Genomic DNA, 23,657 nt, shown 5'->3' on the forward strand with positions numbered 1-23,657 from the left:
GGTATACGTATATTCAATATTTACGTGTTGTCTATAGACCACATTTTTTCCCTACTCTGTCAGATCGAAAACTACCTTGCTCCTCCCCTTCAATTTCAGTGTGACCCATTTTGCCTTTCCAACGTCCGTCGTTTCGATTTCTGGGTTTTGAGCACTCCCCAAGTCTCCATTCTCACCGACGAAGTTCACCTCGACACTTTTCACGGAAACCTCGGGAGTAGTCCATAAGCCCAGAATACCGCTGCACTTGGACACTATGGTGTAGCTCCAATCGCTTCCTTTACCGCTGACTCGAGTTTCAGTGATCCCCTGAGAAGCCAAGTATTTGTCTACTAGCCCGGGACACGCGACTTTACCCTGGTCCCCGAGTGAGCTGATTTCGACCACACCAACAGTAGCCCAGCCGAGAGGATCAAGTTCAATTCGAATAGGCGCAGCGGGGTGGAGTGTATTGGATATGTCATGCAGCACAACTCGCTCGTTTGCTGGGTTACTAGATTGGATGTAGAGTACCACCGCCGACACTGAGTTTGAAGGGACACCTAATGCTTGTGCGATATCGGAAGCTGTAATGAATTCCACTAGCTATTGCATTCACGGATATCATTAGTCGCTAGACAGTCCAGATAAACAAAGTTCCGACTTTACCCTTCCTTCCCCGGACTGTACATTCCAGATCCCGACTGTCTTGTCAACGTAAACTTTGAGGCCTCTACCTACTCCGGCGCACATGACTCGTGGATCGAATACGTCGTTGAGTACGGTAAATGCGGTCGAGGCTTGAACAACTATGCTAGGTGATGGACCCGGCGCTGTATCGCCTACCATCTTCGTGAGGATTTCGGGATTCGACTTGCCAGGAGCATCTATCGTGCCAGCCCATTACTTGTATGTCACTCCCTTTACCGAATACAAACACTAACCTGTAATCGTTACCGGGCCGGTACCAAATACACGAAACGATGCATGGAATGAGCCCTATTGTCCCAACGTCGAGTCAACAAGTGGGTGGCTATATGTAAGCTATTGTTAGTTACCTGAGATATCCCGGTGTTGGTATTATGCACTTCCCCATCCGATGAAATGTAAGGATGGGTTTGAAACTAGTAGATCCGTAGATGAGTCATGAGTACTCGGAGCGGGTTTATTGAATGGATATTACCATATCAAGGTCAGGTTGGACGTCAAGCTCATTCAATAGAAGCGCATTTATGCTGTTAAAGTCAGTTGGTTAGTCATTTCAGAAGGCAAGCTTGGATTGAACTGGTTGCGAACGTATTTGTGAAGACGTGGTATCTGTGCGAGTCGGGCTCGTTGGGATAATCTAACTTATAAATGAGCAATGGAGCCTTTTCAATCATAAAACGAATACCCACAATCATCGCTGTTTCTCACAACCCGCTTTACTCCTTTTCCACAGAGACCGATCTCTCCGAGCAGAACTCTCGGTGTCATTCCCATGCACCATATGACATTCGCTGCACCGAACGCTTCCAATGCTGCAGAAGTCACAGCCTGGACATAGGCCTTTCTCAACATGACGATATCCACCGAGCTTCCGAATATTTCTTCGCCAGACTTCGAGTAGGTAACTTCTATAGCAGAGACGATATGGTCCATAGATGCCATGTTGTCACACTTTGTAAACGTTATGCCGGCGGTACGAAGAGTTGCATAGTAGTCATTGAAAAAGTTTTGAACCGAGTCAGGGTGGGGTATGTAGTCTGGTTTGCGTAAGTGCGCCATTGCAAAGCATGTAGGCAAATACATTACATTCGAATCCCTCTTCTTCGGCCGGGCCGGGATACCCATCCTTCGTAACCTTGACTAGGCTATATTGACTCGCAAACTTGCTCGGTTCTACTCCTTGCCAGTAGCCTTGTATAGTATGCCAGACGCCGACATGCGCTACCCCGTACTTGTCTTTTGCCGTCTTGACTAGTTCGCCCAAGCTCCCGATCTTGTCCAAGAACAGTCGTTTAGAATCAAAGGATTGAAGCCTGAAGGACTTTACGTCTTGCCATGCATCATCGATCAAGAATGCTGCTGGCCGAGTCCCAATTGAATGGAAGTGCTCCAGAGCTTTCAGTGCAGATGCGCCTGTCGTTGGGGTTGGAGGTTGGAGAGAGTTCCAGGTACAACTGTCGTGCTACGGGTTTTAGACTCCGGGAAAGCTTTGAGACTTGAATCAAACGAGCGTTTAACTCACTAGGTCAATTTGCTCTCAAAGATATAGGAGTTGAGTGTAGGTGTGTTGACAAGAGGGCCTGGGACGTTAAGTAGTAGACGCGCCTGTACGACAGAGGCTTTGATAGCAGAGTTGATGTCCTTGGCGATAGTAACCACTACTTGACCTGTCTCGGTTGCTGAGTGGCTCCTCTCAAAACGAGCAAAAATTAAATCCTTCTCTGGCTCGAACAGTGGGCCGCGGAGTGTTCCCATACACGCATCAGTCGTCAGTGGGAGTAGTGCTACGACGTGCTTCGAGCTGCGGAGTGCTAGTATCTGCGTATCTGTATGGCTTGGAAGTAAACCGTCTTGGTGCGCAAAGAGCCAATAGCATCTACAGGCGGAAGCGAATAACGCAGAAGGTTAGATTAAATCTAGGAATGCGCACATAACTCACTTGTCTCGAGTAAGTCGCAGAGCACTGGTAATGCTTCCTCCGGGTCGCCCAAGATTGAAGCTAGACACAATAGGAGTCGTTGACCGAGAATATTCATCCTCACTTTGAAGTGAAAATAGAAGGATATAAGTATAGAAATTATCAGATGGTTTTGGAGGTACTAGGTCAATATGAGCACCCGAAGTCGCCAAACTAGGAAGATGCTCTAGCAGTAGATCCATAACTGGCAAGATTCCGAAAATATTACTTTGATTGTGTCCCGAGTCCAGGCAGTAAGAGTAGTCAAGTTCATATCAGTCATCGCGCCAAAAGAAATACTGAAGCGTACGATTGATATGACTAATGCTGACCTACCCCGAGTAAACGCCGACTCAGATTAATCAAAACTTGAAGTCCACGTAATTAATCAGTGTAGTTACTGAGGTTGCGTATACCTGGCCGCGACAAATAACGCGAGTAGTCGCAGCAACTGAACAACAGGATCAAGTACGCATACACCTATGGGGGTCAACACTGTCAATTATTCAGCATACATGTGAACAAGTTAGGGCTCATGGCTTTGCCATGCATTCAAAAGAACAAATTTTAAACTTTCCCAACTCGTACAACCGAAGGCGTGAGTGATTCTTTAAGTCTATCCTCTGGGACATCCTTGTGTACCGAATCAATTATGGACCCATGCCTTGCAGCATAATCTTTCATCCCTACATCCACAGCACAATCAACAACCTTCTTTGAAACAAACTAAATATAGCTCACTTCGAAGTTCCTCGGCCAAAAGCCGGCTCTGTACATCCAGTCTCTGGGGCATGATATTTTTCCTCGGAACCTTCGGAGAAAACTCTAATCTTTCTACGCCCAATTCTTTGAGCGTTTTCCTCTCAACCAACGAGAACTCAGATGGATCGGAACGGTTAAAGTTGAATGGCTCCTTGAGGGATACTGGCGGGTTCGTTATGAACCTAATCGAACGAGTATGATTTTTGGATGCAGAGTGAAGTAGGAGAGGATGCAAGAGGATTACATCTCCGCGTTCTGTTCAATATTAGTTTAGACACCTTTTACCGATCGGGAATGTTACGGACCTCCTGTCATCTCGGTAAACACATTACACTCATTCAAACGGGCGCCGAAATCAAACTTCCCTTGCCCTGGGCCCATTCCTGGAGCAACACCCTCAGGGTGATCACGCAGCCAGCGGGCAATAGCCCCAATACTGTCTTCTGCGATATACGTTCCTCCTCCACGGGGCTATGTGTGTATTATTTTCGGGGGAAATGCGAGCAGAATTGAAAATAGGCCTACTTTAATATCACTGTAAAGAGGGATAACCAAGAGACCTTGTTCTGGAGAGTCAAGGAAGTGAAGGAAAAAATCCCCGTCGCAGTGCCTGAGCAGATCCTAAGAGTAATAAAGGGAATATAGTCGGTAGGACGAACCAGTTGTCAAGCTCCTGAGGCCTAATATCCTCTTTCTCCCACCTCTCAGTTCCTAAATTGGTTATCATGCCTAGATGCATTGGATCTGTAACGTGCTCCGGAAAAAGGAAAACAAAAGACACTAACTGTCGCGCCATTCTTTACAATAATCTGATATTTTCTCTTCCCCGCCAACCAACTCGCATATGGCACCCCACGCATTAGGGGCGACTTCTTTGGCCAGGACCTTTCGGTGCCATGGCTGATGTATGCGCTCTTGTGTCCAAGTAGACTTATCACTCGGATCAAATCCAAGCCTAATCCAGATGTCTTGTGTAGCACGGGTGATCCACTCATCCTACAATTTGGGTAGATAACTAGTAATTTGGATGTCTGGGCAGAGAATATGTATCTACCTTGAGAGCTTTTTTGATGACTACATATCCGTGCGTCATAAAAAAGTCTATCTGCTCGGCTGTATATACGAATTCATAATCTGGGCATTGCATGAACTAGTGGCAAGTACTGACGACTGAGGTACTCATACCGCTGCACCATTATATCGAGAAGAAGTCAAGGTCAAAATATGGGTTTAGCGACGTTGATTGTCGTTGTGGGGCGTGGAGGTGGCGACTCTTATAGCATTTCGGTGCACCGGTTGTAGCTCCCGTTTGGGTTAAACTCCAAAAGGTTAATACCATTGCGGTGAATTCAAAAATCATAGAGTCAAGCGGTAGTCTCTGAGTAAGCATACTGCAGATCGATCGGCTGATGACACCGGTGGATCTTGGGTGGGATATGATTGATCGTATTCTTCGGAGAGCTAGCGGAACTGTGAGAGATGCGAAAGACCCGTTTACCGCGCTCCCAAAGTACGTCAATAAAGATATCTAACTTAATTTGAGGAAGAGAGAGTGAAGAGTGGCTTGTTACGTAATCAGCTTTCTTACTGTTACCTTGCCAGTCTGAATCAATGCATTACTCGCGATCGTTACTGCTACTATCCACCATTGCTTGTCCCCTTAAGGAGCCCTTGCTCAGCAGAAATCCCGTATCTACTTATTCTCAACCGCCGAATACAAGTGATGCTCAATATCTCTCTGCCTTGCATCTGTTCAGAATTCGCTTAGCACAAACTAAAATTGCCGTATTTTTTTGAAAATATCCCAAAGACGAATTCAACGGTAAATGTGGTGAGTGATATGCAAACGCTTGAATCAAACATACTACGTCATCATCTACATTGGGGCAATTGCCCAGAATCTTATCCTCACAGCCATAAAACCCCACGTGCCCGTTTCATCTTTATGGTCAAACTCGCAAACTCTACTCATCTCTTGGATGATGTCTTCTGCTTCGTCGTCGTCAACATGTTTGAGGTATGAGACCCGAAAAACCGAACGAAGAAAGTCTATCATGGATCCAGGGAGGGTGTTGATCGAGGGGTTCAATGAGATGTCCTCCACTCTGAATCCTTCCGATTCGAGTATCTACGTTATTGGTCGATTCCACTTTTAAGTAAAATAACCTTGGTCTGACCAGGCAAAGCTCACTTTCTTATACTCTTCGGCTCGAGGAAGAAAACATGGTTCATGAACCGGTTTTCCACGGCTTTTGAGTATCTGGGCCACAACGGATCGTAGACCTAATATGAAATAGTGCATTAGCTAAGTACAACAGCTTGAATATGCTTACCCAATGCGGCCATGTACCCTCCAAAGTCGCCAATAAACCGGCCCCCAGGCTTCAGGAGGGCCTTCGCACCTCTCACCACGCCACGTGGATCTCGTTTACACCAGTGAAGGACAGCATTCGTGAACACCGCTATTACCAATACAGAATCAATCTTAGGTGATTTAATACGAGTAACATAAAAACCCTAACCATCAAATGTTCCAGTAAGGTGTTTGAACTCGTTAGGTATTGCAAGGTCCTGTATGTCGCAGAGAATGGAATTTTTGAGCCCATTTGCCTTGGCCTTTTCGAGCTATGAATGTTACCAAGATATGAATATACTCAATAGATAAGCAGATACAACTACTAAGCCCATACGTACCATACTCTCGGTGGAGTCTATCCCCAAAACTAGCCCCTCAGGTCCAACGATTCTTTCGATACGCAGAGTTAGTTCACCGGTGCCACAACCTAGATCTACGATCCGTTCGCCAGGCTTGGCGGAAAGTAAATCCAACACGGGTTTGGTGTACTCATCAGAGTAGACAAAAGCGGCACCTTTGTTATACAGAGCGGGCTTCCAGTCGCATTCGGCGGTGCGATTGGGCGCATTCATAATTCGTGGAATGCAATGCTTGGCTTGGGGGGGCTTGTGATATGTTATGGAAGGATGTGTATACCGAACGAACTGTGTATATATAGGAGTATACGTGTATAGAAAAGAAGATCAGGGGCCGTCGAGGAAAACTGAGACAAACCGAAAGGGACGGGGAGCGGAGATGCCCGACCGCGAGTGATTCTCGCGAGTGGGTGATTGAACTGAGTTCGGAATCCGTGGTGTGATGGGCGAGAAGAAATGGCTGAAAACCGATATTATCAAAGCACGCGCCACCGTACAATATAGGTATACCGGATTTCCACAGGAAATGGGCTTTCTAACAAAATGTGTTAAAAAAGGTCTATGTAAACATCCGGAAATTTTGACCCAAATAAGCGCATAGACCGTTTTTAGTATGACTCCGACCGATTTTTTGAGGAAGCCGCAGAAATCCTAAAGATACATACCACACGGATGCTCTATTAGTTCTGGAGGGATAGCGCCTCGAAGATGGTGAATATGGACTATGTGCATATGACTGTATGCAATGCGTGTTCGTCTGGTAAAGTTTCTCGGCTAACTTGATGGGAAAATGCGAGTTTGACTTCAGTTACAAGTGTTTGTAATATACACCCCTCTGTGTGAATAAATAGTAGGTTACTGGCTATATCAGCAACTAACGCGATGCCCTCCTGAGTGGCCACATGGTCTTATTCTCGTACAAAATATAGTATCTGCCCATATATACTTGAATCGAAAGGACGACATATGTAGCGGAAAATGGCCTCTATATGCATGTATAATACCGATAAATAGCAATGCTAACTTGAGTCGATTGTTATCGGGCAAGTTTGGTACATACATCTCAATCCAAACCATCTTATTTGTACCACCAATAGACACTAATTTATTAATTGTGCAATTGGTACAGACAAGCTCGTCACACACATCAACGAGAGACATTGATTGAACGTATTTGCATGGTCGCTAATCGATTAATCATTTATTATTTGTGATATTCAAATAGAGCAGAAACTACGAAGGTAGTCGTTTGATATCAGATTGACCCGAGTGATTGATATCCTAGTATCAATTGATCATAGTAGACGTTGCTCCACATTCATTTAATTCTGGGTGTACCAGTGACATGCCATACTCATGTGTGTAGGGGTCCGGTCATGAACAAATCAATGCCGAAGATAACGTACTGCATCAATGAGTTTGAGGGGAAAGCTCCAGATCTGATATGCTGATAAATCCGCAGGCGCAATGGATACTATGAACTTATATGGGGCACTTGCATTCACTATTCCAAACATAAAACCGAGTCTAAAAGAAACTCGATCCTGTGCACTGAATTTGTATTCGTATTACAGCTCTCTCCAAACTCTGTGAATTTTGTCTTAGTATCTGGGGTTGCTGCAATATGACTGCAGATTAACTTGGCCAGAGGGAACTGCGCCGTGTCTGACGAACAGCCATCTCGCTCTGAACGAATCGCCTCATCAGTGGCTGTGCGTTCTACGATCGGCATGGCACGTGGACGGCGGTTCCTAAATCAGATGCCCTGAGTTGATTTTCTACCCAGCCTCCACTCGATTGGTATATGTTTGGGGTATAAACTCCCGGCTTGTCCATACCCCCACCTGCCTCCCTTCTGAACTTGCCCTCCTTAGTGATATGACTGTCTGGACTGCGCTTGGAGTGCACACGCCGTTCGATCCGACGTGTACACTGGTGACATCACATGTCTTCTCCCCAGGTGTTCTTGCGGGGATCCGTCTCGCCCTGGCCGTATATTCACTGACCGCTTTGATCGTCAATATTATATGGCAGGCTGTTGTAGTAGACACAATCGACCAGTGAGCTCTCAAAAATACTACAGATCTATGTTCATAGATACCAACTATTCCAAATAGGTTCTTCTCGTACTTTACAAACCTGACATATATTGGACTGTGCTCCTACATGTGGGCTTCATCCGTACAAACCATAGCCTATGCCCGACACGCTCGGCGCTTTCACACCAAGTCCGGAGCACAACGTGAATATCCTCTCCAACGGTGGCCCCGTATCCTACAATTTTGCACCTCCTGCTCTGGTCCACTGTTACAACATTTCGTGAGTAAAGCCTTCTTCTTATTCTTAGAACCGGGGTTTCTAAACTTCCTGGTGATTATAGCTTTCATCGTAACCGTCGTTTACTGGATTCTACTGGCCTCTTCCGAGACCTTCGCGACGCGGTATTCCAGTAAGGAATTTCTTTGTCATCTTGTCCCTTAATAACGAAGTCCTCTTTCCAGGTTGGAATAATATCACCGTGCACGCTATGAACTCTGGGTTTGCTCTCTTTGAAATTTTGTTTACTCGTGCGGGACCCATGCCATGGTCTCACATTCCTTTCTTGATCCTCTTGCTGGGGGCTATCTGGGCGTCGCGTATGTCACTTATGCAACCCAAGGATTCTACAGTGAGTGAATCTTCCATTTCAAAATAGAAATGTAAGCCATATGATTTTTACACTCGCTTACTAGCCTACTCCTTCCTGGACCCAAAAAAGCAAGGGGGTCTCCTCGCCGCATATATTGTTGGAATCGGCGCTGCGGCAATAGTTATCTTTGCGATCGTTTGGTGCATCTGTTGGATCCGAAACCGGATTTGGAGGAGAGATACGGCCGAGAAGTATGATGTAGTTCCTCTAGGCGACGTAAAAGCATAAATTTAGAAGCTTCATTTTGGACTCCTTAAGGTTTTCTTTCTTTTTTCCATACGGGTTGGCATGTAATGATATGCCGAGCGGTGTATTCCGTGAGGGTTGTCTTAAAATATATCGATTCTGATATATCTCTCGAGCCGGGTCTGCCAAAGGGCAATGAACTTATGAAGTTGGATTTCTTATAGAAAGCTCACGCGAATGTGCACATGACAGTTCGCATGTAGCTCCCGTATTGTTTATATATAGACGTGTATTGAAAAAAGGTGTACGTGATTTCAAATGGACTAGAAATGGGGCTAGTAAGTAACAGTAACAAGAACGTAGTTGATTTTGACAAGGTCATGGTCGGTTGAACACCAGGAACCATTGTGTCTCTTGTGACTAGAAATTAACTCCAAACAAGGGCTAATATTTTAAACGGGGGTACCCCGAGCAGGCTATTGAACGTCTCCATTGCCAGTACTGCTTCCGAGTCTGCTTCCATGTGAATTTCACAGTAAACCACAACAATGGGACCACAATGCGATGGGACTTAGTGATATGTAGTAACCGTTTGTGACAATGCCTATGAGCTGTCCCCTGAAAAATATGCTTAACAAGATGTATGTGCCCCAAAATGGATACACATGCTGTGCTCCAGTCATTCCATACCTAAGATTCCAATAAAATGACAAAAATGTGCCCTCACCAGGGATCGAACCTAGGACCTCATCATTACTAGTGATGCGCTCTACCACTGAGCCATAAGGGCTGATATATAATTGAAAATTAAACTTCCCATCGCTGTTCCAATCACAGCTTGCTGGATGACCATGTGTAGGACTTACTGTAGCCAGGAAGGGGTAACCAATACCTCACTTTTGAATGGTAGCATGCTTAGTAAGAACCGATGTAATAAACACCCTGGGATGGGACTCTCTTACGTTCATTTCGAGTTTCTTGGTACACTTGAAGCATGGCTATAATCTGATACCGGTACCAACATAAAATTTTTGAAAGACACGTAGAGCTAGACGATATTGTATCTCAGCTCTACTATATGGTAGTGAACTTTTGTGTATACTGTACCTAGACGATATTGTATCTACAGGATTATAAGCATACATGAACAGAATAGAAAGATATGATACGTACCTCAGCTCTACTATATGGTAGTGAACTGAGGTACACGAGAATCGATAAAGAACACATTTATACTCGTACATCCAAACGTAAGTAAATATATGCGTAAGGATTACATGTACGGTTCCGTGAGACTGATATTTCAACAAAAAATGCGGCTAAACATCTGGCCCATAAGTTCGTTGTGTAGGGTAATTGATCAATTGACCAAGATTTTGTGGTTTCATTCATCTCCTCTCCCGTGTGAGAGATAGACTCGAGTCCCTAGGTATTGGAAGGATGTAGCTCAGTATTTTAGGGAGCGGTCATATATGCGCCTGGTTTCAAGTATTGACTAAGCGCGTTCTCCAAGAGCTTGTGAGAGCTCCTGAGCTTTTTAGGCATGTAGCGATAAAGTTCAAATAAGTACCGGTACTGAAGGCAGAAGCAGTTTAAGCATGCGTGCTTCATTTTTGAAGGGAATAGGAATTTCGAAGTTATTTGTGACTCAAATTTATGATTGTACTGCGCATAAACGTACATGCTAGGGCTGAGTGTGCATAAATGCAATGCCGAGGTCCGGTACTCACTAATACCGTTGAACAGAGACAATGACAATAACTCTGAGTAACATCCAAAGAGGTCCGAACTAATAATTATGAAGTGCCATTCAACAACAGTAGTGATTTGGCTATTCTTAATAAGTACTAAAACTCCCTAATTTTCAAGCTTAAAAAGAACCTAGTCATTCCAATAAAAAAATTGATAGAATTAAGTGATACATCAATAATTCACGAAAAAATAGTTAGGGAGTGTTACATGGTTGAGCGAGTAAAGAAAGGAGATTATGCTTGGTAGCATAGGTCAGTTAAACATTGCGAAACACAGATATTATGGAATGGTTCGATGCATGGTATCACAAGTATAGATCACACAGGAACCTTGTGGGGTAACCGTGTCCATGAAGTTCGAGTTGGCGAGTTGATGTCGGAACATTTATTATTTGGGACCCCCAAACTAATTCGTGTATGGGAACCATCGTTGCCTAAGCTCTCCATCGCAATGTTCAGTCGATCGCTGGCCGAGGACCCGCTGAATTCAGTTGCTGGAAGGCACGCATTGACCTGAACCCCACCCAGGCAAGCGAATTGATGCATAGAAAAGAATATACGACTGCACATTATACTAGACAGTGCGGTTAGAATCCTATAGGAAAGTCAAACGCAATTCAATTAGTTGGCTATTGTGCTAATGCGCTTTGTTGACTCACCCTGAAACATTGACCAAAATGATTGTTTCAGAATAGCCACTACCGACGCAAGATAGTAGCATGAGTCCAAAGTTAACAGCGAAGAACGAAGCACCGCTAGATCAGATACGTTAGTTCGATAAAATGCAGTCAAATAGTAGGATGAACATACTGTTTAAGCAGCTGTTTCATCAGAGGTGTCAATCCGACCCCACTTGATAACCGCCAGATCCTCCATACTAGTAGACCAAAGACCAGACTCTCGTATAATACTCCCGATAGGTACGCTAACCATATGTTACTTGGTAGTACGACGAAACAACCTTCCAAAACTCCCGGACTAATTTACAAGTTTCCATTAGAATTCTCTCAATTGACGTTTCTAAAGACTCACGGGGATTGGCCGAGTAAAAGGTATTCTGATCGTTTAGTCAGTGCTGCTATTAGTAAGCAATACCATAATTGTCTCACTTACTCCAATATGAAGTGTGGTCTGAGCCAGGGCGTGCCCGACCGTCAGGAAAAGAGCGGGAATCAAGAGCCTGACCTGTTTTGGTCAACCACTCGGGATGATAATTAAAATTTGCCTCACCACAAGACCCATCTAAACCCAGGCCGGCCTTGTGTAAGTAGATGCAGAATTAAATTACAAGAAAATAACAGGGAGAACCCACCGTTGGCCATATAGCGCCCAACACCGAATAATCGAAGTTGCTGCGTGATGAATGTATAAGTAGAGTTTGAGCGAAAAACAAACAAATAACCGTACTGCACGACAGCGCTAATAGCACTACTACACCATAGCTGTAGGATAGAATTATTCGTTTGCACCTGCTGAAGCATTATTTTCTGACTCTTCATAATAAGGAATTTGGGAGCTGACATCTGACGGTACATTAAGGTACGCAGTATTGTTATAAGGGTGGACTTCTTACCGTAGCAGTGTAGTAAGACGGCGCAAATAGTATATCTAAACTCCTTCAGTTGACGTTCTTTAGAGCACGTAATAAACACGTACTAGGCATGAGGATGACGCTGGTCAAAGGTGGTATGAGCACGCAAGTTTAATCCATATAGGACTGCAACGTACCTGAATAACAATAAGGGTAGAACACGATTGAGGTGATACACTATTCGAGCGAATGTCCATCTCCTTCCCCAAATAAACTTGACCTCCTTATCTAATGCAATTAACCAGTCATATACCAAGAGCGTGATGGAGGCAACTAAAACGGTTAAATCTCAGCACGAAGGTTGAAATATAAGTAGGCCATGGGACGCACTGGCCGTGTATCTTGACGTCTGTAGTTGACCGTAGCTTCTAATGATCGAACTGACGAGCTCCTCGGGTGACGACGGCGACATCAACCCCATACCTTCCATCACAGAGAGAATAATTAGGTGGAGCGTAAAGAAATGAGGCTCAGTAGTGTGGTAGCGACCAACAAGTCCCACCCCGCTGCTAGACTTGATCCACGCGGAACAGATTACGGAATTTCAGAGGGAAGCGGGGTCAGGGGACTCCTGGCAGCAAGAGCTACGTGCTCGTCATACATAGCATATAGGACTTTATACTGTACGAAGAACCATGGTAAAATAGCGCACCCGGCTCGTGACAATTCCAGCATCAATGACGAATTCCCAATTCGGACAGAGCCGCACTGATTGTAAGCTTGGCGATTCTAGGCGTGTCTCTAGTAATGAAATATGTTTGTTATGGGGAAATAGACGTTTCTGTGTATTAAACAGAATTATATCACAGATGGTTGTTAGAATTGCTCCACTAATTATTGAGCTGTGCATATGGGTAGGTGAGCATATGTGTGCCAGTTTTATAGGCCGAACGCAGCGTACCCAACCATGATTCTAAAACCGATCATGGGCCTACAAAACGAGCGAAATCGAAATCGAAATCGAACCGAACTAGAAGAACTTCGATGTCAGAAGCGTAGCAAATGATTCATCCAAGAGATGATCGACGTGATTCGGGACTTAATCAATGAGACAGATAACAAATGAAGAGGAAATTTTCACTCTCTGGATTGGTTTCCGGAGCCCTCCAGGAAGCTGTCAAACTTGACTTCGACCGGCAACAAACTCGGACTCAGGGGCCTATGACTTACGTTGGATTGTGCCCCGGGTAAAACTTTAGCCACAATGCAACTCCAGTAGCGAAAGGGTAAACACAACAGCAACCAGCATGAATGCGCTCTGTTCCTTGCAAGGATAAAAATCATGAGAAATTCGAGATGTGTGTACGAGGCCTGACGGTGCATAAGCTTCACTTACTAGTCCATATACAAGGTACACGAACGATCATCTGATTTCGCTTATCGGTCCTCAGTCGTACAAACGTGTTAGCCTGACTCAATCTTTAGCTAGACCAAGTCACTTACGTTAACTGAGTGAAGAGAAAAGAGAACCTCATCGCACATCTGGAAAAAGGGGAGTATAGCCACACCACGAAGGAATAGGACGACTTGAACAAGCAAGGTCACCAGTATAGGTCAGACATATCGTAGATCTCGCGTGTTGAATTCAAATAAATATCTAGTATTTTCTAAAACAAAGTGGCGGAAACACATCCAAAACACAACGGGACAGGTTAATCCCCAGGACGGACGCTAGATCAGCGCGTGACATAGACCCGGGGTTTTACCTATACGTTCGTGGAACATAAAAACATAAAAGCATAAAAAGCACAAGAACGAAAAAGTTTAAGAGGAAATATCATACTGACAAGTGGTCAGACCCGTTTCTCATACCCTTTGCTTTAGAAATGGATGGACCGGTGGTTTGAGATGGTGCGGTGAAGCTAATTCGAAGGCCGGATGGAACTTCAGACCCGTTGGTCATTGTCTGCATTGGGATCGCGAATTGCCCGCTGATAATACCACTTCCACGCCCGGACGACAGCGGTGGGCCTATACTGATATGGACCCGATCTTCACTCGCAAAATCATGCATAGAGAAGAAAATCCGGCTACACATTATGCTTGATAGCGCGGTTAATAGCCTGTAACGGTTAATGAACTAAGATCTCTCGAGACAGTAGTTGAAGAACGGCGGAGCACATACCCCGAACCGTTGGCCGCAATGATCGTTGATGGATAGGCACTCCCAACACATGAGAAAAGCATAACTCCAAGATTAACAGCAAAAAATGAGGCACCGCTGAGTTTGACGCTCGGTTAGCAGGAGTCTCGGAATCCCGGACATATGATATGAACCCACTGTTTGAGCAACTGCTTCATGAGTGGTGTGAGTCCCAGCCCACGTCCCAGATCCCAGACTTTCCAGACAATCATGCAGAAAACAACGAGCTCGTATAGCACCCCCGAAAAATATGCGAGCCAAATGTCGTTTGGAACTGTAACAAGACATCCTTGCAAAATGTCGGGGACTGACAGGACAAGGATGATTAGTATTTGGCAAAGCTGAAAAGTGAAACTAGCGCACGTGGATTCGTGAAAACCGATATTTTCTAAGCTTTTTGGTCAGTGACATTCGATGTATAAGTTCGTCGCTGCGCACCTCAATGTTAATCGTGACATGGAAAGTTGCGTGTCCAACCGTTACTACAAGTCCAGGAATCAACAACCTACGTTATACTTAGTTGATTTGGCCGATGGTGTCATCAAACAAAACACTCGCACCATAGAACCCATCTGAACACCAGCATTGATTAATTCCTTGTGTTGAAAATAGATATATAAAGAAACACGAACCTTCGACCGTATAGCGCCCAACAGCGAATGATTGAAGTCGCTTTGAGAATAGAGGTTAGACACAAGATTGGTGATGCATACTCCGGAACATACTGCAGATGATAACTAGTAATACAATAACACCGTAGCTATATGATAATATCACCCTCTTACACCTATAACAAACTTTAGACTCTTTCGTTTCGTTGTGGGTGAAACAAATCTAGCACTAACGTCTGTTCAAATCATTAGGCTAAACATTAACATAAACCAGTATTTCCATACCGAAGCAGTGAAATGTGCTGGTGCAAACAAAACATCTGAAATCCATTTAGTGTCATTGTCGTGTTCTCCGTATTGAGCTACGCACTAGGTATCAGAATTGTACTAAACGTTCATATATTTAGATCTTGGCACGATTTGGGTCAGCAAGAACAAACTTACCCGATCAATAAAACAGGCAACACTCGATTCAAATGATAGACTATGCGAGCAAAGGTCCACTTTCTACTCCATGTATATTCAACTTCCTTATCCAGCGTACTGAGCCAATCGTATATAAGTAAAGCTATTCCGCTAACTGAAATATGGTTCGATATTGAATAAATTAGCTCGTGCAGCTATACCGAGTATGCATAACCTACTAGCCAGGTATCGTGCAAGTTCAGCCTGCACGTGAATCGCGTCAACGAGCTCTATGAATCCTTTAAACTGGGACCCATTTGCCATAGCTTAACGACAGAATCCAAAGTTTGGTGAGTCTGAGAAGTAGTATGTCGCAAAGAACAAAAGCGAGAGAGTGGATAAGAACGTATTGGCCGCATTTCTGTCCATCTGTCCATCTGAATATATATGTTGCCCCGCTAGAGCGGCAAATAACAGAGAGTACCGAGAATCAGGAGGTTGACATGAGCCACCGATATTCTTATGCCAAAGTAGTTCCCCAAAAGGATACGCCACATTGACACCAGACCTCTGGGCGCGACAGTCAAATGGAGCCGAGTATAGTGATTGAGATGTTATTTGAGGTCCATGCCAGGATATGTCTAGTGAATTCATTCAATTTATTAACAAAACTATGGCACTAGTATGCCTCGTTTTGCGGTTGTCTGGTTGACCAGCCTTACAATTTTGCGCCTAGATACAGAAGTGATACAGAAGACAGCTCTCAAATTCTCAAGCCTGACGTCATGTAGGGACGTGTGTTGAGTACTTGGAGATCGATTGCAAGCAGGAGCTGGAGTTATTGAAGACTCTACCATTTCATAAGGTCTCCGTGATATGATTTCATTGTCGAAGGTGAACGTCAGCCTTCAACATGATCCCACCACAGCCACCGTCCAATTACCCACTGTGCTCACACCACCCCCAACTCGGGCAGAATTTTCCTTGAAAAATATGGCGCAGTTCGTCCTATTGTCTCAGGGACCGAAAGACCGTTTGTTAGGCTTTTCGTGCCACAGGAATCAAGCACTAAACTCAATATACAATTCCTTTTCCAAAATAGTACTACCCAACACATCCCTCTAACTCAGAAGTAGGCGATGGGTTGGCCGGTATATACTCTCGGTTTGAGTGCATATACTGTTCAGATTGGCTGGACTCAACAAGAGCACATCATATGGACAATAGAATGGACGACCAGCCGTCCCAACCAGGGTTTAGGCCCTTGATCGAATTTACTCCAAACACATGCCCTGATTCCAATACCGACAACAGCGCCCATTGATCACTCAGGAACCTGTGGCACCTCAGAGACGATCTTCGCTGTTCACACCATGATCTCTATTCATGCATTTGGCATACTTGTTTAACAAATACATTCTAAGCCCGCTGTGTACATGTATACACTTGCCCGGCTCCTGCTGTGGGTCCCTAGTATACTTGCGGCTTTGTGACTTAGCTGCTTGAATGTTACTATACATTCTAGAGTAAATCACCAGAACCTCTGAGCAATGGAACTAATAGTCCGACTCTTAGCACATGCACGGCTGCTCCTTCTACGCTATCTGCCTCAAACATATCTGACCCAGTACCTCTTTCGCCCCTGAGCAACGCGAATTTGAACGCAGACGTGTATATAAATCGCTGATAAGGTTATAAACCGGGTCCAGAACGGGTTGCGAACGGGTCCGGGACCCGCCTGGAGGCTTCGGTGTCGGGTGAGTCGGTTCTCTGTCAGCTCGAAGGGGTGTAGGGGTTTAAATACAAAATATACATTAAAGAAAAAACAATTGATTGACCCAAAACGAGCAAACAAAATCGTCACGCTCCGTGTGCCTGTGGACAAACGACATAAAGCCAATCGAGTAAAAGGACAAAACGAATATCTGGGACTCGGAAACGCGCCATGAGCTGCGGTGCCCGGATTTGAGCCCTTACACCCCTTCGAGCTGACAGAGAACCGACTCACCCGACACCGAAGCCTCCAGGCGGGTCCCGGACCCGTTCGCAACCCGTTCTGGACCCGGTTTATAACCTTATCAGCGATTTATATACACGTCTGCGTTCAAATTGGCGTTGCTCCCTTGCAGGCTTGCTTCAACGAAAGACCCTGACACCTCAGCACCTCCCTTAGCCCATACCTCTTCCGTAAACCGCTCGGCTATCCCTTACTCACCAACCTTTCCTAGCTCACCAGACCCAATCTCTTTGAATCGATCCATGATAACCTTCAAACTACCAGCCTATTTGAATCCTTCTAATCATACACCTGCCGGTATACGGGTCGAGATGTATATGCCTGCTTATTTGGGTGATTATGAGGAAGGGGCACTTTCAGGTATTTCTAGGGGCCTATCCAAGTATGACGATATTCTGGCTTGACTTTGGCGACGAAGCTAGTTAGATCTGGGGTAGAAGTGGAGAAAAAGGCAGTGTTTACTGCGGAAGATAACCCTACCAATGAAGAGGTTAGAATTATTTAAAGTTACTAATAATGGTGGCTCTCGAAAATAAGCGAAAAATGAAAAGTATATTGTTCCAGTTTACCAAACAAGGGTTTTGTGTGCCCTCAGATCCCATCAAAGTCAAATCCACCCTCTTGATAAATTTTCAATAGCATTGGATCGTTGGAACGATCACCTCATCCAACTAGATTGCTCGAATCGAAAGCGGCTTGCCGCGCGCGAGGGATCCACGTTTAACACAATTTAAGGTTATCACCGATCTGTTTGTCTTCCTAGGCCTGAAATTTCTCTTTTCGTCTCATTTATCATGTCCGTGAAATATAGTTAGAGTTTGGAATCTTGAAGTGATATTTGTTGAAGCCAAATAGGTGTATTTGCTGGTGTAAGGATGGTAAATCCGGTATTAGAAGTGCCCAGACCCCGAGCCCGATTTCAGCATAAGTCGTCAAAAGGTCGATATGGATCGTCATCTGAGTGGCATCAACACGAAGTTCCCAATGCTGAGGTCGGGTTCCAGACTAGAAGCGTTTAAACGAATTGGCCCCGCAGTGCGGTATTACTCGATATTATCAGGTGTAATTAATAGCGCATAACATATATAGAATGACCCGCAAATAGGTGAAGTCCGCATACGTTCTGCGGATCGCGAGTTGTTTTGACCGGCAACCGAGGTAAAATAAGTAACCTTCCCAGAAGGTGTGGGTAACCACTTACGGTAGCATCGGGCATTGGCGCCGGACGTTGCCACAATGATCAATGAGAGTGACACTCATCTACCATACATACTACATGATGGTAAGTCGCGCACCTGAGTATCTGAGTTTAGACCCCCGACGTGACCTTGCTTCTGCAATATAGCAGCAAATCAGGACCTATGGATCGAATCAAGTTGTACCAAAGGTCGGGATCGGCTTGAATAATCTTACTCGTATGTTCAATTTTGATTGATACGCATATGCTCACTGTTATAGCAATATCCCAATATCGATTCCACCAATACACGAACGCTAGGAGAATACAGGCTCGTATTGAAAGCGGTTTCTGTACATACGGCTGGAAGTTGTAAATGGCTATACTTACAGTTCAATAATCATGCGCCACTGTTTGAAAGTACAGTTTACCCATGAATGCGGTCTCCCGAAATCATATATATATATATAGTGACCCAACCGCCGCACAAACAATGAACACGTCGCTTATAAAGGTAAACCACAAGTAGCCGCCCGCGCATTTGGTTAATAACGTACACCATATTCTCCTTTCCGTCAATAACACTCCCAAGACTCGGGCCTATCCGACATTCCATTGACTCGCGTAGAATAGCCTCATATTGAGGAAGGATCAACCCCGGATCCGAACCAGCCAATAGAAACGTGATGTGATTACAGCCAGCACCGTACGTTGGCAAAACTATTTATTAGAAGTAAGAGATTCTTAAATGGCATTATCTCCGAGTGAACATCCAATCAACCATGCTTTGTAGACACATGTTCTATTAGAAACAACATAGCAAAGGCCATCAACAGCGGTAACTTCAAAGCCTCGCGTCACAAAGGCCTTCTTAATAACACAGATTAAAAAAAGAAGAACATCCAATCTTGGACATATACACAATTCAACTTTTCCCAGAATGGAAATTCACTTAACGTCTTGAGCTAAGCCGCACTCGAAAAAGGTGAATCGAAGGGCTTGTACCCGTCACGTATTCTCCCCTCAAAGTCAAGATGCGGAACGGCGTGTAGATGTATGTATGCGTGTGACTCGCCTTGGTTGATCAACACAGCTCACGCGCGGAAGGGGGGTGCATTTGACTTTAGCGCTCTCGCCACAAGCGGGTCACACCTCTCCACGATAGCACATTATCCCACTAGTCTGTGTTTACGCATTTTGGTTGCTGCACTACGCTAAGATGAACACCCAACAAGACCAATTGGGCTCTGAAAATGGGCCCTTGATTGATTTTACGGGGGGCGGCTCCGAGTCGGGCTCGGCTGGGCGGTCCTCGGTAAGTCAGGAACTAGGGTCGCTTGAGAGTGATGTGGTTTCGCAGGACGGATGTATTTGAATATTCACAATTATCTACTTTAGTATAGTGCTTCTGACCCGAATGTTTCTCAAATACGTCGCCGGTTCGGCCATTCCGTTCGGTTGTAAGTTCGTCGTATACGTATAATGAAATAAACTCATAAGATCCCAGCGCGAACTTGTCGAATCTCTAGGATCCTATATACTCGGACCGCCCCTTCCCTCCTCTCTTCTACCCGACCCGACTTTCCCTACGCACGGCAACCCAGCTCTTCCTACATACGCCAAACAAACAGGTCTCCTCCTGCTACACCCCAATCCTCTTACCCATGGAACCAACCCAGCATGGACACACTCTCCCGCCCAGACCGGTTCTCACGCACTACAGCACACACAGCCATATCCGATATCCTATTCAACTTTGACCTCGACCCGTCGGGCGCGGCCGAACTCATTCAAGACGCATGCGAGACCGCACGTCGGGTCGGAGTCTCGACCGAGGATCTGCTCTCCCGGACCGTGTTTCTCGGCACGTCCGATCTGGGCATGACGCCGCTTTGCTTGGAGGCGTCGAGGGTGGATGTTGGTGCTGGCCTCGAGTTGGTGCTGTGGTTGATGGAGAATACGAAACCGTGGGATGTGGATGGTGAAGTGAGGAAGGGGTGTTTGATGAGATGTAATGGGATGGGTGAGCAAGTTGTTTGGAATATTTTAAGGAGTTTTGTCCCAGATGTGGACGGGGAAGGGGAAGGGAGTGCGGCGTATGATGTGGACGTCGAAGGACTGGCTTTTGTTCGCGTTGGGGCGAGTGGTGTGGTAGCAAGCCCGGTCGAGAGCGAGGACGATGACGATGAGAGTGACCAAGGGAGTTTGTACGATGATGTATCGATTATCGACCCCGACGAATCGATGTATTTGGACCAAGCGGATATCGAAACTCTCAAGTCTTCCTCTGACGAACGCGACCAGCAGTTGGAAGCCGAAAACCAAACCCAAGAGGTCGAGGAGCTTCCCAGTCGAATACACCGCGCACGTATCGTCTTACCTTCGTTCAAAGAGTCGCTTACCGGCCCAAGCTGGTCCTATACATCTCCTTCGAGAGGAAACCGATTCGGAATGGCACCCACCGGCTCTGTGGGAGATAAATTGCTCATTGCCGAGTGGATGTTTGAAGGTCGTATCTGGGCCTTGTCGATAGGAGAAGACACACTCCTCCTTACGCTTCGCCAAACGAGCTCCGTCGTTTCTTCAGACCCGCTCCGTGTCCAAGCAATTGTCCGGATTCTCCCTCTCGATATGCACTGGAACGAAACGAAACCGATCGACCAGATTGGGTCGGATCGTTTGTTGCCTACTGAAATTCCAAGCGACACATTGCTCTCGAGTCCTCTGTACGAGTGGGAGTCCGAGGAGAAAGAGTTGGTCCCGGGGCCTGTGGGTGTAGGCTCAAGCTCGTCGATTTGGAAAACGAAAATTAGAGCATCGGATTTTTCGATTCTGGAGTTGGCGGGTGAACAGAGTGGAATCAAGGTAGAGGTCATGGTCAGGACTAGGGAAAAATCCAGTAGGGAGGTGGTTATGGAAGCGAGTACGAGTGTAGGAGTTGGTGGCTTCAATAGCGTTGCTCTGAGTATCGCGGACGATGCGAGTGATTGGCAGTTTGTAGACGATTGATTATCTTGGGCTGAATCAAGGCTAGATTGTTCATGTATAGCCGTGCGGGTAAAAGTAGTTAAATCGATTGACGTCATTGGTCGCATTCAGTCGTTATACGGAGCAGAAATCCAGTCACTTCCATGCTTGGTTAGCCTATCGACAGCAGCCACAAAAATAAGTCACAAAGCGGGTAGACCTCTGCCCATTTCCTTGGTGATCTCCCTGCGGAAGTTTAAGTCCCTCGGCGCTTAACAGTTGTTGACACCCGTCCCATGTGAGCGGAATTTGACTTGTCATCTCACGCCAACATCTCCGCCTCGTTCTCTCCTCACCGACAATTTCAAACCTCCAGCACCAAATGACGACAGTAGAGTCGCTCGAACCGCACATTCTGGCTATCCTGACAGCGCCAGCGGTGGACTTGGATACTGTGTCGGCCAAACGGGTCCGTGCGCAGCTCAAAGTCAACTTGCCAAAGTTGGAAGACGAGTGGGTGCGGAAGCACAAGGGAGAGATTGATGCTCTGACTGCAACGATCTTTGACCGCGTGAGAGCGGGGATGGGAGAGGATGAGAAAGAGAAGACTCCATCTCCACCTGCGAGTGTTGCTACAGCTTCTGTTACGGGTAACAAGCGGAAACGAAGTGCGGAGGAAGAGGCCGATGCAGAGTATGCGAGGAAGCTGGCCAGCGAACTCAATGGGCACAACACCCGTGCTGGGAGCGTTGGAAACAAAAGGGACAAATCAAAGCGAAAACAGGCAAAGAGCGCCAAAGAGATTCAGGATTCAGACGACGAGGCCGATGCACCCAAGAAGAAGAAGTCCAAGCCTAAAAAGGCTAAGAAGCAGGATGACGGCGATGGCGAGGAGAAGAAAAAAGGGGGTTACCAGAAGGAGTATGCGTTGAGGTATGATTGTCTCGCCTTGCTCTGATCTAACACTCAACTTATTTGGGCAGTCCTGCGTTGGCTGCGTTTACGGGCGTATCAGCGGTACGTTTTTCAGCTCGTTGGATCGGCTCTTACTAACTCTCAACGCAGCTCTCACGACCCCAAATTGTCAAGAGGCTCTGGGACCATATCAAAGCCAACAACCTACAAAACCCGCAAGACAAGCGAGAAATCCTGTGCGACGACCAGATGAAAGGTCTTTTCAACGTTGACAAGATCAACATGTTCCAGATGAACAAGGTCATCGGAGCGTAAGTCTCGGGTTTGCTCCTAACTCTGTTTGTACTAACACTTTTGCGTAGACACATTGTTGGCGACGCACCACAGTGATGTTTCTACATTTTACAGTTTCTCAGACAATGTTGTCTTCTTGCATTTTCGCTCAATTTTGTTGTTGTAATAACCTGTACCAACAGACAGGTCATCTTGGGATGTTATTTAACTCGCTAAACGAATGTGTATCTTTCGCCTTTTCCTCCACGTTTGGCGTTTCTTCCCTTGCACTTGTCAACGAGCACTGTCGCGGATACTCGACTAGGAATCAGTCCTTCGAGGATCGACATTTTAAATAAGTCAGGTGATCTAATGGTGGCATAAGGTGCGGTTATAAAGGGTTACATTTGTAACATGTATTTATAACAACATGTTAACAACACGGCCAGCCAAGGTCATCGGGAGGTGTTAGAAATAATTTGAAATTACTTTAGCTGAACTGGTAAATAGCTCCAAACTTCTTCCAGTCTCGGGCCCGACTCAGTAGATCTCAATAATTATGCTCTTCCTTCAGTTCAAAAGCCGGGCATTGGGTGGGTTCAGGCGCTGCCTAAGGGGGGGGGGGGCAAAGACCTCTACATCCCTGACATCTGTGGTTTCGGCCAGGATAGACAGGAGCAGCGTTGACCTGGACTCATATTAGATTAATAAAGTTGTATATATTACATTTATCTCCCGAAAGGTAATAACATATGTTAGAAATGGCGTATTAGAAACACGTCATGTGATAAAACTTTTTGGAGTTTCTAACCGC

The 23,657-nt window shown here is 45.7% G+C and overlaps 6 protein-coding genes and 1 non-coding gene across 7 annotated transcripts; 3 read left to right on the forward strand and 4 right to left on the reverse strand.

The window, feature by feature from the left end:
- Positions 1-51: 51 nt before the first annotated feature.
- On the reverse strand, positions 52-6,334 carry RhiXN_07486 (raffinose synthase or seed inhibition domain-containing protein; the record flags this gene model as incomplete). Its single annotated transcript, XM_043327302.1, has 22 exons — positions 52-585; positions 649-866; positions 924-978; positions 1,038-1,103; positions 1,163-1,214; positions 1,276-1,324; positions 1,377-1,724; positions 1,774-2,141; positions 2,210-2,563; positions 2,627-2,849; positions 2,955-2,976; positions 3,233-3,330; positions 3,386-3,661; positions 3,712-3,877; positions 3,932-4,016; positions 4,066-4,135; positions 4,192-4,402; positions 5,319-5,534; positions 5,598-5,689; positions 5,740-5,868; positions 5,929-6,031; positions 6,101-6,334. The coding sequence occupies 22 exons, from the start codon at positions 6,332-6,334 to the stop codon at positions 52-54; spliced, it is 3,969 nt and encodes a 1,322-aa protein (XP_043185774.1).
- A 1,981-nt stretch (positions 6,335-8,315) lies between these two features.
- On the forward strand, positions 8,316-8,571 carry RhiXN_07487 (uncharacterized protein; the record flags this gene model as incomplete). Its single annotated transcript, XM_043327303.1, has 2 exons — positions 8,316-8,437; positions 8,499-8,571. The coding sequence occupies 2 exons, from the start codon at positions 8,316-8,318 to the stop codon at positions 8,569-8,571; spliced, it is 195 nt and encodes a 64-aa protein (XP_043185775.1).
- Positions 8,572-9,711: 1,140 nt separating this feature from the next.
- RhiXN_12439 lies at positions 9,712-9,783 on the reverse strand. The gene has a single exon. It is a non-coding gene; the product is annotated as a tRNA-Thr (tRNA).
- Positions 9,784-11,062: 1,279 nt separating this feature from the next.
- On the reverse strand, positions 11,063-12,765 carry RhiXN_07488 (F-box-like domain protein; the record flags this gene model as incomplete). The annotated part of the gene is made up of 11 exons (XM_043327304.1): positions 11,063-11,339; positions 11,404-11,499; positions 11,555-11,722; positions 11,777-11,801; positions 11,858-12,002; positions 12,057-12,096; positions 12,152-12,267; positions 12,318-12,352; positions 12,401-12,417; positions 12,473-12,608; positions 12,666-12,765. 11 exons carry the CDS (start codon positions 12,763-12,765, stop codon positions 11,063-11,065), a joined length of 1,155 nt encoding a protein of 384 aa, XP_043185776.1.
- Positions 12,766-14,112: 1,347 nt separating this feature from the next.
- Positions 14,113-15,818, reverse strand: RhiXN_07489 (F-box-like domain protein; the record flags this gene model as incomplete). Its single annotated transcript, XM_043327305.1, has 12 exons — positions 14,113-14,398; positions 14,461-14,556; positions 14,617-14,785; positions 14,842-14,866; positions 14,917-14,983; positions 15,111-15,150; positions 15,204-15,215; positions 15,264-15,312; positions 15,375-15,409; positions 15,460-15,476; positions 15,534-15,669; positions 15,734-15,818. 12 exons carry the CDS (start codon positions 15,816-15,818, stop codon positions 14,113-14,115), a joined length of 1,017 nt encoding a protein of 338 aa, XP_043185777.1.
- A 4,089-nt stretch (positions 15,819-19,907) lies between these two features.
- Positions 19,908-21,697, forward strand: RhiXN_07490 (uncharacterized protein; the record flags this gene model as incomplete). The annotated part of the gene is made up of 3 exons (XM_043327306.1): positions 19,908-20,003; positions 20,087-20,148; positions 20,218-21,697. 3 exons carry the CDS (start codon positions 19,908-19,910, stop codon positions 21,695-21,697), a joined length of 1,638 nt encoding a protein of 545 aa, XP_043185778.1.
- Positions 21,698-22,037: 340 nt separating this feature from the next.
- Positions 22,038-22,960, forward strand: RhiXN_07491 (Upstream activation factor subunit spp27; the record flags this gene model as incomplete). The annotated part of the gene is made up of 4 exons (XM_043327307.1): positions 22,038-22,588; positions 22,639-22,672; positions 22,721-22,881; positions 22,933-22,960. The coding sequence occupies 4 exons, from the start codon at positions 22,038-22,040 to the stop codon at positions 22,958-22,960; spliced, it is 774 nt and encodes a 257-aa protein (XP_043185779.1).
- Between the last annotated feature and the right edge of the window lie 697 nt (positions 22,961-23,657).

The sequence above is a fragment of the Rhizoctonia solani genome, chromosome 13 (genome assembly GCF_016906535.1).
Source record: "Rhizoctonia solani chromosome 13, complete sequence".
Taxonomy (NCBI): domain Eukaryota; kingdom Fungi; phylum Basidiomycota; class Agaricomycetes; order Cantharellales; family Ceratobasidiaceae; genus Rhizoctonia; species Rhizoctonia solani.